Source organism: Nothoprocta perdicaria, unplaced genomic scaffold (genome assembly GCF_003342845.1).
Source record: "Nothoprocta perdicaria isolate Ctin4 unplaced genomic scaffold, notPer1 scaffold_22, whole genome shotgun sequence".
Classification (NCBI taxonomy): Eukaryota; Metazoa; Chordata; class Aves; order Tinamiformes; family Tinamidae; genus Nothoprocta; species Nothoprocta perdicaria.
Genome location: NW_020455415.1, coordinates 6,479,045 through 6,495,315, shown reverse-complemented (window position 1 = coordinate 6,495,315; position 16,271 = coordinate 6,479,045). Strand labels below are relative to the sequence as shown.

At 36.4% G+C, this 16,271-nt stretch overlaps 1 protein-coding gene across 1 annotated transcript in view; it reads left to right on the top strand.

Moving 5' to 3' along the window:
- The window catches only part of ATRX (ATRX, chromatin remodeler), a 67,955-nt gene that overhangs the window by 46,906 nt on the left and 4,778 nt on the right, over positions 1 to 16,271 (top strand). Inside the window, exons 24-32 of the mRNA XM_026039125.1 lie at positions 274 to 362; positions 524 to 696; positions 2,406 to 2,559; positions 2,839 to 2,942; positions 3,488 to 3,596; positions 6,784 to 6,961; positions 7,769 to 7,963; positions 14,287 to 14,436; positions 16,048 to 16,173. Coding sequence (XP_025894910.1) covers positions 274 to 362; positions 524 to 696; positions 2,406 to 2,559; positions 2,839 to 2,942; positions 3,488 to 3,596; positions 6,784 to 6,961; positions 7,769 to 7,963; positions 14,287 to 14,436; positions 16,048 to 16,173 — 1,278 coding nt within the window. The remainder of the gene's footprint in view (positions 1 to 273; positions 363 to 523; positions 697 to 2,405; positions 2,560 to 2,838; positions 2,943 to 3,487; positions 3,597 to 6,783; positions 6,962 to 7,768; positions 7,964 to 14,286; positions 14,437 to 16,047; positions 16,174 to 16,271) is intronic.

The following is a 16,271-nucleotide window of genomic DNA, read 5'->3' as shown; positions in this document are numbered from 1 at the left end:
GTACTGAGAACTTTCCAAATAAGCTATGCCAAATGCTAGGTAAAGTTTCATCAAATTAATGGAAATCTTTGTTGCTGTGGGGTAGAGTGATTTTGCTGCTGTTTTTGTCATATTGTTATTTCTGGGTATGCTGTCATTCTTAAAACATTTTGTAAGGCCAGTCCTTTGTGGAACTTACCATTGTTTAAATGAAGAATAAGCAGGTGGCTAAAGGTTTAATAAAAGCTTCTGCATGAGAGTATTTAATAAAATTTCTGTTTTTTCTCTTTTGAGGGCTATTTTGATGAAGACAGTCTGGATGAGTTCATAGCTTCAGATACCGATGAAACTTCAATGAGTTTAAGCTCTGATGATTATGCAAAGTAATTGAGCTTTTATTTGTTGTTTGTTGTTGGATTTATTTCCGTAGTAGAACTTAAGTGATTTGTTTTTGTTTTTAAAAAGTGTTTATTTTGTTTGTAATACCGACTTTACAGTAGAATGCTTTTGAATTATAAAGGAGTATATAATTTTATCTTTCTAGGAAAAAAAAATCCAAGGGGAAGAAAGTGAAGAAAGAATGTAGCTCAAGTGGAAGTGGCAGTGATAATGATGTTGAAGTCATTAAAGTCTGGAATTCAAGATCTCGTGGAGGTGGGGAAGGAAACGCAGAGGAAATTGTGAACAACCCTCCATCTGTTGCCAAGTCAGATGAAGGTGAGTGCAGAGTACCAGTGAACTGCATAAGGTGCAGGGTTGTTTTGCAAAGGGTAACCTAAGGGGGCTGTCACAAATTTTGCTTTATTGCAAAAAGTAGCAAATTCCCTAATTCAGCAAACCAGTTCTATGCTTACAGCTTCTGCTATCTGTAGTGATAAATGCTTATTGGAAAAATAAAGGGCATTTGTTTAAAACTGAGTGGTTTTGTGGCAGGAACACTGACCAGTTAACTTTGAACTTAAAAGTGATACAAGGTTAGTACAGAACTGTGCTGCTTTTCGTCTCCATGTATTCTGAGTGTTCAATAGGGAGTACATATGTGTGTGAGAAATATGTGCGCATACAGATTTTCAGATCTGCACATGCAGATTTAAATGTGTTAATTACTTGCATTATGGGAAGACTGAATTTTTGAATACAGATCATTTAAATATTCAGATCTGTCTCTTGCAGCTTTGATTTAATGAGTATAGAATTTGTAAACAAACATTTGCTGCTGTGCCAGACGGGGTCTGGAGGCAGCCGGGCAATCTCATCTCAAATGATGAGGGCCCTTTTGCAAAGTTTAGAGGTGAAAATGGGAATAGGTCGTGTATGTAGCATTTCCTCGCTACACATCTGGGTCACTTCCGTGGTTAACATGATCATTATTCAGTCTGGAATTGAAGAATGTATTCTTTAGAAGAATGTAAGAAGGAAGGCTCAAATGTGAGTTCTGTCAAGATCAGTTCTTCCTTACATCCAAAATGTACTGCTCTTTTGTGGTTGAGTCCCTGTGTGTAGTCTTAAAATGCTTTGAATTGCTCATGAGATGGAACACTTCTCTCCTATGATGTAAGTAAATACTTCAGTCTGATCAAAGCTTTTAAGTGCAAAATGTTCAGGTTATATTTCTGATTAATCAATCCATGTCACTCTAATGCAAAAGAGGTTAAACCAAAGGCCATACAATATCAGAAAAAGAAATTAAATAATATAAATAAAGATAATTTCTGGTTCCTGTCTGCCTTTCTGGTTGAGATTATAAAGCTGAATATAAGCTTTCTCCTGGTTGAATTCAGCAGTGTTTCAGAATAGAGATTATGTGGGTATTGTTGATGGTGCGCATGCTTTGCTTTGGAGTGGCTGGTTTAGACCCAGATGGACCTGTTTTACTAGGTGCATTGTTATTTTGGTGTAGTTATACAGTGAGAAACTGAATTTCTACAGTTCTTTCTCATACTCTTAGAATTTTAGGAGTTCAGTCAAATTATCAAAGCTAGTTTCCATCATCCACTGAGTTGTTAAAAATGGGTTGTTCCCACATATGTGTTTTGTAGGTTTTATTAGTATAGCCGTGTTTCAGCAGGTCTGCAGACAGCAAGATTTTATTAAGGAACTTTGCAAAAAGGCAAAATATGATAGTGATATTTTTTTCTGCTACTGTGAATTACAAAAAGGTGAAGCTTAAATACAAAAGGGGGAAGCTTTCTTCCTGGAATGTTTCTTGCAGAGTGAACTAGGTAACTCGACTTCATTCTGAAACATAAAAATGAGATTTATCACTGCTGTTGCTAACTCATGGAACTAAACTGCTAATCTAGTAGACTCTTTGTGACTGTGTATTTTACTCAGTTCATACCAGCTAATAATGAGGAAATAGTCTTGAAGTTTTTTAAAGTATTTATACAGTCTCATGATTTCAATTTTAATTATTTTTTGTGCAGGTAAAGCTGCATCCTCTTCCAATCCCGGTAGCCCAGCTCCAGATTGGTACAAGGATTTTGTCACAGACGCAGATGCTGAAGTGTTGGAGCATTCTGGGAAAATGGTGCTTCTCTTTGAAATTCTTCGGATGGCAGAAGAGCTTGGAGACAAAGTGTAAGTCAATTCTAGAAGCAGGTACTTTTAAAGACTACATAAATATAGAAGTCTGTTTTCTTCATTCAGCCTTTATAATGCTGTAGCTCAGCTTTCTGAAATAAGTATGAGAGTGTTTTCCCATACGTGTTCATAATCTTTTGAAGCCATTAGCTCTGTGTAGAAAAGGTATTTGATTCAAGGCAATATAGGGTTGAGGAGGGAAGCAAAAGAAATCAATGCAGTGATTAAAATAACTCCCGAGGTGAATTTTCTGCATTTCCTTGTTTCTGATTTCAGCCTAGTATTTAGCCAGTCTCTAATATCGCTGGATTTGATAGAAGATTTTCTGGAGCTGGCCAACAGGGATAAAACTGACAAAGAAAAAACTTGTATTTATAAAGGTGAGTGCCAAGGAGACCTCTTACAAAGCTAATGACTCTCTTACCGCTCTGTTTAGCCCAAAAGGGATAGGGTTTAAATAAATTATTTTTCTTAGAAGTATTGTGTGCTCTCTACCTGTGTATGGGAAATTTATTTTCCTCTGTGCAGTTCTCCCATTGCTCTTGAGGATTTCAGTTCATTTTTATGTGGAAGTTTTAAGTCCACATTGTATGTGGATTGAAGAACTTCTCTGAATGGATTTTTGAAATACCTTTTTAAGCATTTGCTTATGGATGCTATATATGGGAGATATTGTAGCTCAGACTAATCGAAAACACAAATCTACAATGATCAGTTTTAAAACGTAGCCTTAGTGTTATAATTCCTGAAGATTAAATGCAGTTATTTTTTAAATGCTATTGACAGTATTTGTATTATTCTGCTTTTGAACTATTTTTGACAGAATGAATTTATGGGTGGTAGGTGTTACCGTAGTAAGGGCTTGTGAGCGATCACTGTCCTCGCAAATGCAATTGCTGTTATTTTCTGCCTCTTACATTTGTAGGTGAAGGGAAATGGTTCAGAAACATTGATTACTATCGCTTAGATGGTTCTACTACAGCTCAGTCAAGAAAGAAATGGGCAGAAGAATTCAATGATGAAACGAATGTGAGGTGAGATCTGTACTGATGTATACACTAGATGTTTTACCCCTTTCTTTTGTTCTAAATTTCTTTGTTACTTGCTATTTTGCAACTTAGTGATATGCAGATAAAAAAAAAAATCACGAGGGTGCCAGGTGCAGAACTTGCTTAATATTGTTTTAAATGTGCAACTGTTCTTCCCCAGTCCTTCATGTGCATATTTGTTTACTTCAATATCTGTGGCCAAATTGTATATTAATTTGGGGGGGAATTCTGTTTTCACCTTCTTTATTTGCTGAAATCACCTGCAGGCCTTTTCTGTACTCACAGTTCACTTCCTCCTAATTTCACCTGAAATGGTTCAACCATATTAAAGAAAGAACTAAGAAAATATATAGGTTTTTATCTGTCTTTGCGTTTGAAATCTTCCAGCTGTTTCTTTGAGCCAGTCTGCTGTTTCCATGTTTTCAATCAGAGGGGTTGCACAGTTTCTCTAGCAGCTCGGCAGTCTCTGGCTTGAGTTCCTTGGCCTCTTGGGTTCTCCTGACTTGAAGTGACTTGTTAACATCTAACTGATCTGTTTGTTCTAATACTTCTGAAGTATTAACTTCAAATTGATCTACTTCCTATGACCTACCTGCTTCAAAGAATGCATGAGGTATGGGAATCTCCCCACCATTTTCATCAGTAAAGACCAATGCAGAGAAATTACTAAGCTTCTTTGCTGTGGCCTTACCATCCCAAAATGCTCCTTTCACACCTCTGTCATCAGGTGGTTCCTCTGATTTCCTAAGTAGCCTTTACAGCTTTCGACATATTTAAAACACAAGTCAGTTTTCAAATTCCTTTTTAACTGCATTAATTTCCTCCTCTTGTTTGATGTGTTTTGTTTCATGGGCTTTTCTATTCTCGTTTGGACTAATTGTCATTTTTATAATTGTATAAATAACAGCTTTCTGTGGAATATAGCCTCTCGTTGCCTGTCACACACAGTTTACCTCAGCCTTTGGAGCAGCCTTTAGGCTTTTTTTTGATTCCTCCTTTTAAGGGCTTGGAAAGGCAGAGGTCATTTTTTACTAATCTCTTCATCTGTATATAGTCCTCTTTGTAGAAATTGAGTATTTTGCTGATTTTATTTGGCTTGCTGCTTCTGTTAGCGTTAAACCAAAATGCATTATATCTATATGCTACTAATCTAAATGGTAAACGAGTTGATATTTTAACTTGTGTATGTGTTGGCTTAAATGTTTTAAAATGCAGTTATTTGCATTAATTGTGGAGAATACCAAGGTACAAAAGCTGACTGAGGGAATGCAAAATGTGTTCTTCAATAGTAAGTTATTTAGCCTGGTGTAAGAATGGTTCTTAAACTGAGCTAAAGAAGTTGACAAAATATTTAGGAAGAAAACTGGTGTATGTAATTGTGGGTATAATAATGTGGTTTTGCTGTTACTGAAGAGAAATATGCTTGAAGTTGAGAGGCTACCTTCATGTGGGTTGCAGGTGTAGCTCACTTGTCTTCTCACATCAGCTCAGACATAAAGATGAAGAATGATAAATTGTGACTTTAGTTTGGCAGGTACATTTTATAAAAATATAATGGCTATAGTTCATACTTTTTTTTTAAATGCTATTTCTTTAGCACCCATATAATAGATAATTGTGCATTAGTTGGAAAAGACATTTCCATAGGAACAAGATTTTCAGCAACTTTCATAATACACAGACTGTATTAGCCTTTAAATTACTCTTTCCCATTTTGCTGATTCTAATAGAAAGATTTTTGCAGAAGAATTAATACTCACAGTATTTGAAAGTTTTCAGACTGTTCCAAAGTACTCTTGTTCTGCAGAGGTGTTATTTTTCAGTTGATTGTTTAAAAAGCCAAAGCCTTTCTGCGGCCTCTGCCAGAGCTATGCCACAAACAGAAAGGAAAGAGAAGATGTGGAGCAAACAGTGTGGGATTCTTCCCACATCATGAACTGCAGCACCCCATTTTGCTTCTGTGTTTAAGGATTCTCCCAGAGACAAATGTCTGCAGTTTTGAGAAATCAGTTTTAACAAAATGCATTTGTTTTCAAACATACAAACCAGAGAGAGGACACTTGAATTTCTCTTACTGTTTTTAGCAATCTTCACTTTTATTTGAAGAATCATACTTGCCAAAATTTGGTTTGCAAATTTGAAAATTGCACCGCAGACGCATTAACATATTTCTAAATCCTGACATTCTCTGAGCCACTGAACTCTAGGAAATGATTCCTATGAATGTCCCCTGCGAGACAATTCCGTTTTTTTTGTGTGTTTTTTTCTCTAATAAACTTAAGTTTGTCTTAGTAATGGCCTGTGATGCAAATATGACACAGTTCTGTTTAAAATGCTACAAGTTTTTTAAGGTAATACATTTACTTTCCTTTTTGATCACCACTGGTAAGTTATACAGGCATTCTTGGGAAAGATGATCCTACTTCTAGAAAAGACAGTTCTTTGTTTCTTAGAAAATACAATATGTCTATATAAAGGACAGAGAAGCTCAGTATTCATGGGAAAAAGAACCACAAGTTGGGACTTCCTGGGCTGATTGATTTAAATGATTTTTTTTCCCTTACGTTCTTTTAAGAAAAATGAAAATAGTTATTTGCAGTCTTTCTAAATGTACAAAGAAAAAAGAAAAACACTTAAATGGATCAAAGCTAACCTGTTCAACGTAAATTCAGCTCTAATACTATATGGTTTATTTTGGTAGGTTGTATGTAAAGAGCTCATTTTACGTTAAACCTGAATGCTACTGGTGGTCAGAAAAAAAAGACACATCATAGAGACGGTATCATATTGGAGTTATCCTTTGAGTCTGATAACCAGAGAACAGTTTCAGTAGTACAGGTTATGCCTGCTTAAAATTATGGTTTAATGTGATATAATTACTTTTACATTTTTGAAAAAAAAAAAAAAAAAAAAAAAAGAAAATAAAGTATTTCCTTAGCCAACATTTCTTGGTAATAATTAACTTGCAAAAATCTGATTTGTATATCCAAGCATGTATATTTGTTTAGCTCTAAGTTTGTCTGTGTAAAATCTATGTTCTATATTCAATATGGTATTTTGTTCAAGTTTTGAGTTATTTCAATGTATGAACAATTCCACAGAAGCATAGCAACACAGGAATGGTAGTTCATTTGCTAAAATATTAAAATGTTATAATTTTTCTTAATTTCAGGGGCCGCTTGTTTATTATCTCCACTAAAGCAGGTTCCCTTGGAATTAATCTCGTGGCTGCTAATAGAGTAATCATCTTTGATGCCTCTTGGAACCCATCATACGACATCCAGAGTATTTTCAGGGTTTACCGCTTTGGGCAAAACAAGCCTGTGTTTGTATACAGGTTTTTGGCTCAGGTATGTTTCTCCCACTATTCTAGTGGTATTCTGATGCTACAAGAAAATCTGTAAGAAGGAATGGTTTGGACTTGAAGTCAGTAGTGGTCCTCGCTGATTCAAAAGGCAATCTGTGATTTGATAGCTTGTATCTCTACCTGTGAACTTTACAGGGTAATAATTCTGATGGTCGCTGAAAACTTTTACCAGTAATAGTGCCCCACTCTTGATGAAGTCACTTTTTCATTGCCAACTTAAATAGATTGCTTTTTGAAACACACTAGAGAGATTTTTTTCAGTCATCAGTCTATTTTTGTAGGTCTTCATGTGCACTTTTGAACTGCCAGTATCCTTTTTAAATTGCAGTGTTCAGAACAGGCTGTGCTGTTCTCATACTTCACATAGCCACAGTCTTTAAAAAAAAAAAAAAAAAAAAAGATTTAAAAAAAAAAAACTTTTTTTCCCCCCCAAAGATTTAGTTTGTTCTTACACAGCTGTGATGAATTAGCTTTGACTGCCACTCTCCCCCCACCTACCCACCCACCCTGCCACGCCAGCACTGTGTGGTATCTGTTTTCCTTTTTATAGGCTTATCAAGGTACCAAAATGAGGCACATGCTGTGGAAATTACTGTTTTTTGCTGTAATCACACTTGGGGGAGTTGAAGTACAAGCTGATCTCTTCAGAACACTACTGAGAAAAATTGTTTCTTACTCTAGTCAGTAGTAGATGATGCTGTTACTTTTGTTTCTCTATCTTTCTTGATTTTTTTTTCCTTCTGTGACAAAGCGTGGTGTTTATATGAACGTGAGCGTCTATGTTTTCCAGGGAACAATGGAAGATAAGATCTATGATCGGCAGGTAACCAAGCAGTCCCTGTCTTTCCGGGTTGTTGACCAACAGCAGGTTGAGCGTCATTTTACAATGAATGAACTTACAGAGCTGTACACTTTTGAGCCAGATTTGCTGGATGATCCTAATTCAGAAAAGAAAAAGAAGAGAGATACACCCATGTTGCCAAAAGTAAGTTGATTCACACCGCAAAGTATTACAAAAACTGTAGGAAAAAACTTATGTCTGTTTAAGAGCATGCAGGTCTTGACATTAGGAGGAAGAGAGTGCTGTGAAGAGTAGTTCACTTTGAGAGTAGAGGGATATATAGTGAAATATATAATTAATATAATGGATGATACAATGCAACTGGAAAAGGAATGCTACATGAAAAAGACATTTAGTTAAAAGACAAAAAAAAAATTCACACAATTTGAGTGAATAGAAGCTTTGCTGCAGGAGACCAGAAGCTGAGATTCAGAAGTGCAAACACCTAAATAAGTGCTGGTGATATCCTCAGTAATGGTAACAAATCTGCAAAGGTATGTTGTGCTTCAGGGTCTGGCTTTTATATACTTAGGTAAAACTTTGTAGCAGGCAAATCAATATATGCTCTGGTTTATCAAGCACTTCTCTATATTTTGGTTTCTTGTTTAACTGTTCTCCCTTAATAGAGATAGTGCAGTAATGTAGATAAACTTATATACTGTTTAAGTGACACACAGTCGATGTGTCATCCTTGTGGTTTGGCATCACTGTGCCAGTGAGTAGTGGTTCAGCATCCTGTGAGGTGCTTGGGAAACCCCAAAAAGCTACTAATCAAATTCAACAGTAAACTATAACTTTTGCAATCAGACAAAAATAAACCTCTAGTGAAAGAATAACTAGGTCATGTGTCCATTGTTTGGCATATTAGTTTGCATTTGAGGTTGAACTAAGGTTTTAGTCCTTTGGGTAATTATATTCTTTGTTAGATGTGGCCCACACGTACTAGTGTCATGTGGTCTGTGAAAGACAAATTCATTGATAAGCTGTTGTGGGATGGTTTTTGCTTGTCAGGTGAGCAGCTAGCGTTTACTAACACTTAAATGTATGGTCTGTGGTTAGTGAAATAATTGCACTTCTGTGTTAGTACTGTTGTGGATATCATAAACTGGGTGGAAGAAGAGTAAAGACTTTCTAGTTTGTATATACATTTATTTTCAATGAAACTGCTTTTGTTTCTGGACTGTCTGTAGACCAGTACAGTGTATAAAATTGTGCTTAAGCATCACACAGGCATTCTCTGAAACAGAGTCCGTTGGACCACCCTCGGTGTCCCTGCAGCTGCCAGGGGGCATTGGGGAGCGTTAACGCCAGAGAGAGTCACTGTGGCACGTCCCTTGTATCAGCCCTGCAAACAGACTTAGCAGCGAAATGCAAACTCTTGCAATGATGGTGATTCTTACTTTATACAGTAAAAGCAGATAGCTGGATTTTTTTATTCTTCTGGTTTAGTATAACTTTTTATATTGGTGGATTCTTTTTTTTACTTTCTGAAACATTTTCCTTTAGTTTATAAGTAAATTTTTAAAAATTATTTTCTTCAGTTATTTTATGCCATACACATTTATACTTCCACGAGCTAGCAGTTAATGCATTGTGGATTGCCGAAAAAAAAACATGGAGGAACTGAATATGGTTAATACTTTGGGTAAATAGTTATTGCACTAATTGCATCTTGAAAGTTACTTACTTTCTTTTATACTAATTTATCAATTCATGAATAAAGTACAGTGTAAGGGAGAAGGTTTACAAACTCCAAACTTACTTTAGCATCCAGCTGTAAATATTAAGTTCCATATTAATTCCTTTCCAACCAGACACATGAGGTTCATGTAAGGGAGGTTGAGCACAAGCTTTTAACCAAATCCCTGGCTATAAAGAAAGCAAATCCTGTATTGGAATGCTCTTTGTTTTTTTCTGGACTCAGCAGATGGTCTTGAACAGTAAATTGGTCTTGCTAAGATATTTGTATACTGTGAGCACATTTCCGAGCATTTCTTGGATTTTGATGTCTGAAAGGACTGAAAACTATCAGGTAGCTCAGGCTTGCTTTTAGCTGCATGTGTATCAAAGGCAAGGTTTTGCATCCCTAATGTCCACACAGGATTTCTTTTTTTTTTCCTACAGTTTTGTGTTTTGTTTCACATTCTCCTTCTTCTGTTTTGACCCATTCACTAGACATCTTATGTAGATGATCAAAAGGAAATAATCCAAACAGAGCTTCCAGAATTATTGCAGTGGGTGTTGCACTTCTCTAATGAGTACATTTATTTGAGACTTCACTATTCCTTATTTTAGTGTAATTCTAGGGGATGCATGCTTTAGTTTTATAATTGCAAAGCAATAAAATGAATTCATTTATGTGCTGCTTAAGCTACTCTTGTAGCATGTGGGGATTAAAAAGGCTATTGATAGGTTTACAAAACCATTTTATTGCAACACCCATTAGTTGCATACCAGCTGGAGGTTAAAATGCAGTTAAGATCATTGATGTGATACTCGGACATGGTGGTTGTGATAAATTCAACATCCCCAGGCTGACCCCTCTGCAGCCTGTCCTGGGAAACAAAGGCCGGGAGAACTCCCTGCCGACACCTGCATTTCCAACATTTAGTTATCTACCCCCTGCTGAACTCTTCCTTTATAATTATCAGCAAAACAAAATAGGTGGTTAGGCTAAAAGGCTTTTGTTTGGCTCTTGACAGGGTTTGGGTGTCATTTTCCCTCTTTGTCCTCCAGCCTTTTCATTTTTTTAGCCCTGTTTGCTGAACAGTGTTAGCACAGGGCAGCTTTACTGCTGTGCAGGTAGTCAGGTGAGGAGCCTTACCTGTGTAATCCATTGGGAACTGTGCAATAAATGCTTGTAAAAATTTGGTAAGTATGAGACAGAGCTACAGCTAGAACTGTGAAGATGATATGTACAAAAATGTTTGAAGGGATTGCTTCTAAAATGCAGGCTTTCAAAGTGTGTTTTTGGTGGGAAGTATGGATAGCAATGAAGTGAAATATCTTCTGTCTTTTCTCCCATCAGCTGAACTGAAATGTGAAAAATATTTTTAATTCAGTTATTTTCACAGCACTGGGAAAAATGATCATTTTCCAAGTCAGAAATAAAGCCTTTGTGTGAGTAAAGAAACAAATACTACTGGCTTAAAAAATCTTTCCTTGAGAATTATGTCTTCTCAGTAAACCCCAGGTTCAATCAAGGAACTGTTTTCGTATAAAGTGTTGTTAACGGGGAAGATGTCGAATGTTGCTGTTTTATATAAAATGTCACATGGCAAATGGGGAGTGTGTAAGTTTTCCTGGAAGCTTATCAAAGTTTCATGTCAAGTTTTAATTTTAGCAGCAGTTTTCTGCACTTTGCAGCCTGAACAAGGCCATCAGGTTGCCTGGGAGTACTGAAGAGCCAAGGTACGCAGGTCTCGAGGGGAAAACCCATATTACATTCCAGCAGAAACTTAATAGTGCCTTTTCTCTGCTCTTATCTCTCAGAAACAATTTCTGCCTCCTGAAGAATGTAGAGCAAATACTTGCTTTTAGCAGAATATTTTTATCGTGAGTGTTGTCTCCATGTAAAAGTTTATCTGAATTGTTAGATTTGACTTCTTTTCCACTGATTGAAAGCAGATTTCATTCACCTACCGTCCCTGCAGTATTGACTGCATTAGAAATTCTTGCAGTGTGAGAGAGGCATAACAGGTTTCCTAGAACAGGGTAAGCATGGACCTGAATTTATTGATACAAGTATAGGAACAATGCCTGCATGCAGACAGTGAGCTTTATGAAAATGCAAATCAACTAATTGTCTAATATAAGCAGTAAGCAATTTTTTGGTTACTTCTGTAGAATGGTAGTTTAAACAGGAACAAATGATGTCAAGGGAGAAGACTCTGTTTAAAGTATTATGATCCTATTTCAGATGTACTTTTGCTTGCCGTGACTTTAATGATGGATCTGGAGCCTTTTTTTAATAAAAAAGACTTATGCCTGGGCTATCATGTTTTTAAGTAGATTCCCACAGACTCTTAACGCTCATCTCCCAAAGGCTTGTGTGCTGGGGTAGGGACTTGGCTGATAGGTAGGTAAACGGTAGAAAGATTTTTTCCCCCACAGATACTGGTGGTTGAGTGCTTGCTGTTACGTGGCCCTCCTTGGCCAGTGGGATCCCAGGTTTGGAGCGGGAGCTGGAAGAGCTGGACGAGGGCCTTGGGGGATGGAGGGGCACCCGTGGCCGGGGAGCCGGCACTGCAGGTTCGGGGGCTTGGAGTCGCCCTCACATTTTTACATTAAATGAAGTCTTGGCTCCGCGGAAGCCCTGTAATGCAGATTGCAAAAGCAGATTACAGCGCTGGTTCAGATTCACTTGGACAGCGTACATCATTAGTTTGTACTGCTTCAGGACAGGGCCAGGGCATGTTTTTTTAGTATAGTTTCATACAGTGAGACTGCGTTCTGGGTTTTGAGAAGGTTGTTAATCTCAGAATCAGGAGGATTTGCTCCTTTTTTTTTTTTTTTTTTTTTTTTTTTTTTTTTTTTTTTTCTTTTTTTTTTTTTTTTTTTTCTTTTTTTTCAGTCCTGGTATTGGATTTTGAATAGTTTGGAAAAAGTAATAAACCACTAACATTCCTTTATGAATAACAATGTAACTTGTGTTCCCCCATGGGATGACTTCCTATCTGATACAGTTATCTCCATGTAGCATTTAATTTTCATAAGGGTTTTAAAAAGGACTACTGAAGCTTTTTTTTTTTAATTCAAAAACTTTCTCAACATCTCTTCATTTTTCCATCCATCACCAGGATTTCATTAGAAAAGTAATAAATGAAATCAATAATCATTTCCCTAACAACAAGTTGAAGAGATGAAGAGTGTGTTTTCTGTTGGCTTTTGTATGCAAGATGAATTTATTATCTTTTACATTGTAAAATTAATTAAATTAAATGGCAGTACCTTCTATATTTTGTTTTTAAAGCTTCGTCATTTTAGTTAATGCAGAATAAAGTTTAGACAAAGAAAAGCAAGTGCACAGTTGGATGTAATTTAAACCACATTTTGAAGACTATGTTGGCTAAGTGAGTATGGATTATATTCCAGTATTGTTTTCAATAATAGTGTTACCATGGAAATTAATGCATATGCATGTCCAAGAACCCGCCACGCACTGATGTACAGCTACAATATGCCGAGAGGGTATTTATTATGTTAAATGAAATTTTTAATCTCTCCCAAACTTTTTCAGGCACTTTCCTTTAGATGTTTGCCTGTATATCCCATTGTGACATCCCTCTCCCCATCCCACAACCCCAGAAATCCCATTATATGTTCCTTGGGTCTATTAGTCATGCAAATATTACATAGAATATTTTCTGGAGGGGCTGGAGCAGGTGACATTGGTTCAAATTTAAGGAGACAAACTGATAACAGAAGGGTGAAACCAAGTCTGAGTTATGGAGAGCTGGTTGAAATAACTGTGTGTAGACATGCACAGAAACAACTCACCTTCTGCAGCAGAATAACCAGCTTTTCTTTTCTTTTTCCTTAGCTGTTTTTATTTCTCTAATTGAGATAATGATCTATCATTATGTGGCATCTGTAGCCCAAACAAGGGCAGTAGCAACTTCTTTGGCTAGAAGCTAGTTTATTTTGTTTTTACTTTATTTAGGAAATATTTAACAGACTGGTAACTGTTTTTGGGTAACAGTACTAGAGTACTAGAATTGTGTGGGTTTGGGTTTTTTTCCTGTGAGAGAGAGGTATATATAAATTTTAGTATGTCTGTGAAGGAAATAATTCACAGTAGTTTGCAGTAGTAAAGAACAGTGTTAATTCCAAAGTCTTCTTTCTACTAAGACATTAACTGTAATTTTGTAGCTAATAAAATACTTTTGTTTAAAATAAACTTTCAGCATATTATGGAATGCAGAGGTCTAAACTGTAGCCGGTTGGTCAAATCCATTTCATGGCAGTGGTTTGACTTAATTTTTTGTTTGTTTGTTTTTAAGCCAGGTAGACGAGGGGTTATTTCAAGGTACATGTTGACAGTTTTAAGCAAGCAGCCTTTTAAATGAATGCTGGTGGACAGTTGATGGACCAAAGTACTAGTTAAGGTTTTATATCCAGAAGAGGTGCTCTTTATAGATTAAGGATGAGGTTTATTAATAGGTCTTCTCAGATATCCAGCTTAAGCAAAGTGGGGGGAAAAGAAAAAAATTACAACATTCCATTTTCTTTAGGTTCTTCAACTACATTTATTGTTGGGGGATCTGAGTGCATTCCTGTGGTTCATTAAGTGATTTGACTGTCATCTCTGTAACAGATTGTTAATCCATTACTTCTCTGTGAAGTGCTCTGAGCTGCTGCTTGTGAAAATTGTCTGAACAGAAACTTGGGCACGGACAAGGTGTAATAGCAAAGCTACAGAGTAACTTCTCCTTTTATAATTTCTTTTTTTTTTTCCTGTTGTACAGGATACAATTCTGGCAGAATTGCTTCAGATCAATAAAGAATATATAGTAGGATATCACGAGCATGATTCACTCCTGGACCATAAGGAGGAGGAGGAATTGACTGAAGAAGAAAGGAAGGCAGCATGGGCAGAATATGAAGCGGAAAAGAAGGTAAAGCTGCCTCTACTAGTTCTAAGTGTATGAAAGGTTTAAGTACCATTTACCTTTTAAGGAAGCTGTGTGAAAATTAGTGTTCTTATAGGCTCAAGTACTAGATACATGAAACAAACTTTGATACACGAAAAACTGGGACATTATGTGGTGGTAGCTCTTCATGATGGTTCTTTGTATTTTCTTTGTTACTTTCATTTGATTTAAAAGTTGCATTTTCCTTTTATACACAGTTTTTCTGCTTCATAATAAAACTGGATTGGTGTCTTTGATTAATATCTTATTTTTACAAGTTGAAGGAAACATCTGACTCTTTCGAAGATGTAGGCATTATTTCAGAGCTTTTGCCACAGTCCAGCAAACAGAAGCATCTGCCAGAAAAGGCCAAAAAAATTTGCTTTGTTTCGTTATTCTTCATGTCCTATTTTCTTAGAAGAGATTTATGATCACTGCTACCGAAAGTCAGAATTAACTGCATTTTAAAAAGTGGTGGGAACGGAAATTGGATGTTTAGTAAAGATTTTTATAACCTTTCCAAGAAGATAGCTACTGATGGTAATGCAATTACTTTGATTTGAATTACGGCAAGTGAGGCAAAAAGTCAGAGGGAGCAGACACTTCAGGAGCTCTGTCCCTTCAGAGAATAAAATCGGCTTGGCTTTAATGACTGGTAACTCACATTTAAAAAATAAAATAGCATGCATAAGCCAATGAAAGAATCAAGAAGATCTTATATTGACTACAGTTATCTTCATGTCAAAGGAGAATAATAACTTGTTGTAATTGGTAGGATCAGGCTTTTCTGTGGAGACTTTTAAGAGCAGAAAATTCTTGAAAATGCCAAGTTTGGTGTTCAGATTTGATCAGTAATCTCAAAGGACAAAGACGGGGTTAGATAAAATGCTGCCGAAGAAATTGATTGAACAGATGACCAATGCCAGGGAAGACTTTGTGAGGGAGAAGAAATAGTAAGGTTCTGAAATAATGTGGATTTTATTGCGAATGCATTTGAAATAATAAATAATAAAACAATTTCACAAGCACTGAAATTGTTTTATGAGGAGTCCATACGGAATATAAGCTTTATATACCTCACAACAAATCTAGTAGATACCTTCATGTGTATTTAAAAGGAATGCTGCAGTGTATATACACTGAAATAATATTGTTCTCTGTTCTGAAAGCATTCAGGGTTAGCAAAAATCACTGTTTCTCCATGTAAATGCAAAGCTTCACTAGCCAACTTTTTTATTCTTTTTTTTTTTTTAAAGAGCTTTTTCTTTCCTGTTATGCTCATCCAACTGGTATTAGTTGCTTGTTGTTTTTTTTTTAATAAACATTATTTTTGTTAAAGCACCTAGATGTAATCTGTATACTGGTTTTGATTCTAGTTTTCTTAATCAGACCAGAGCTTAGTTTCCCCAAGGATCAAAATGTCCTTTGAGCTCAGGTGTGGAAAGGTGATTCCCTGTGCTGAGACAGGGTAGCCTTCAGTGCAGCGCATAGTCCCGCTCATCTCCGATTTGTTGCTGTGCACTAGTTTGTGGGTGGTTATAGAAGGACATGGATTATAGCAGATGGTCAAACATGGGTGCATTTTGTGTTTTTAAGGGCCTCACCATGCGTTTCAACATGTCAACTGGGACCACTATGCTTCCCACAAATTTCAACTCCCAAACACCCTATATTCCTTTCAACTTGGGAGCTCTGTCAGCCATGAGTAATCAGCAGCTGGAGGTGAGTAGTGAAATTCGGATAGCATCCCCTGTCTGTGTCACTGTGAGCAAGTGCTTATTGTAATGTCATTGTTAAATGTCCTGATATTTGTGAAAATG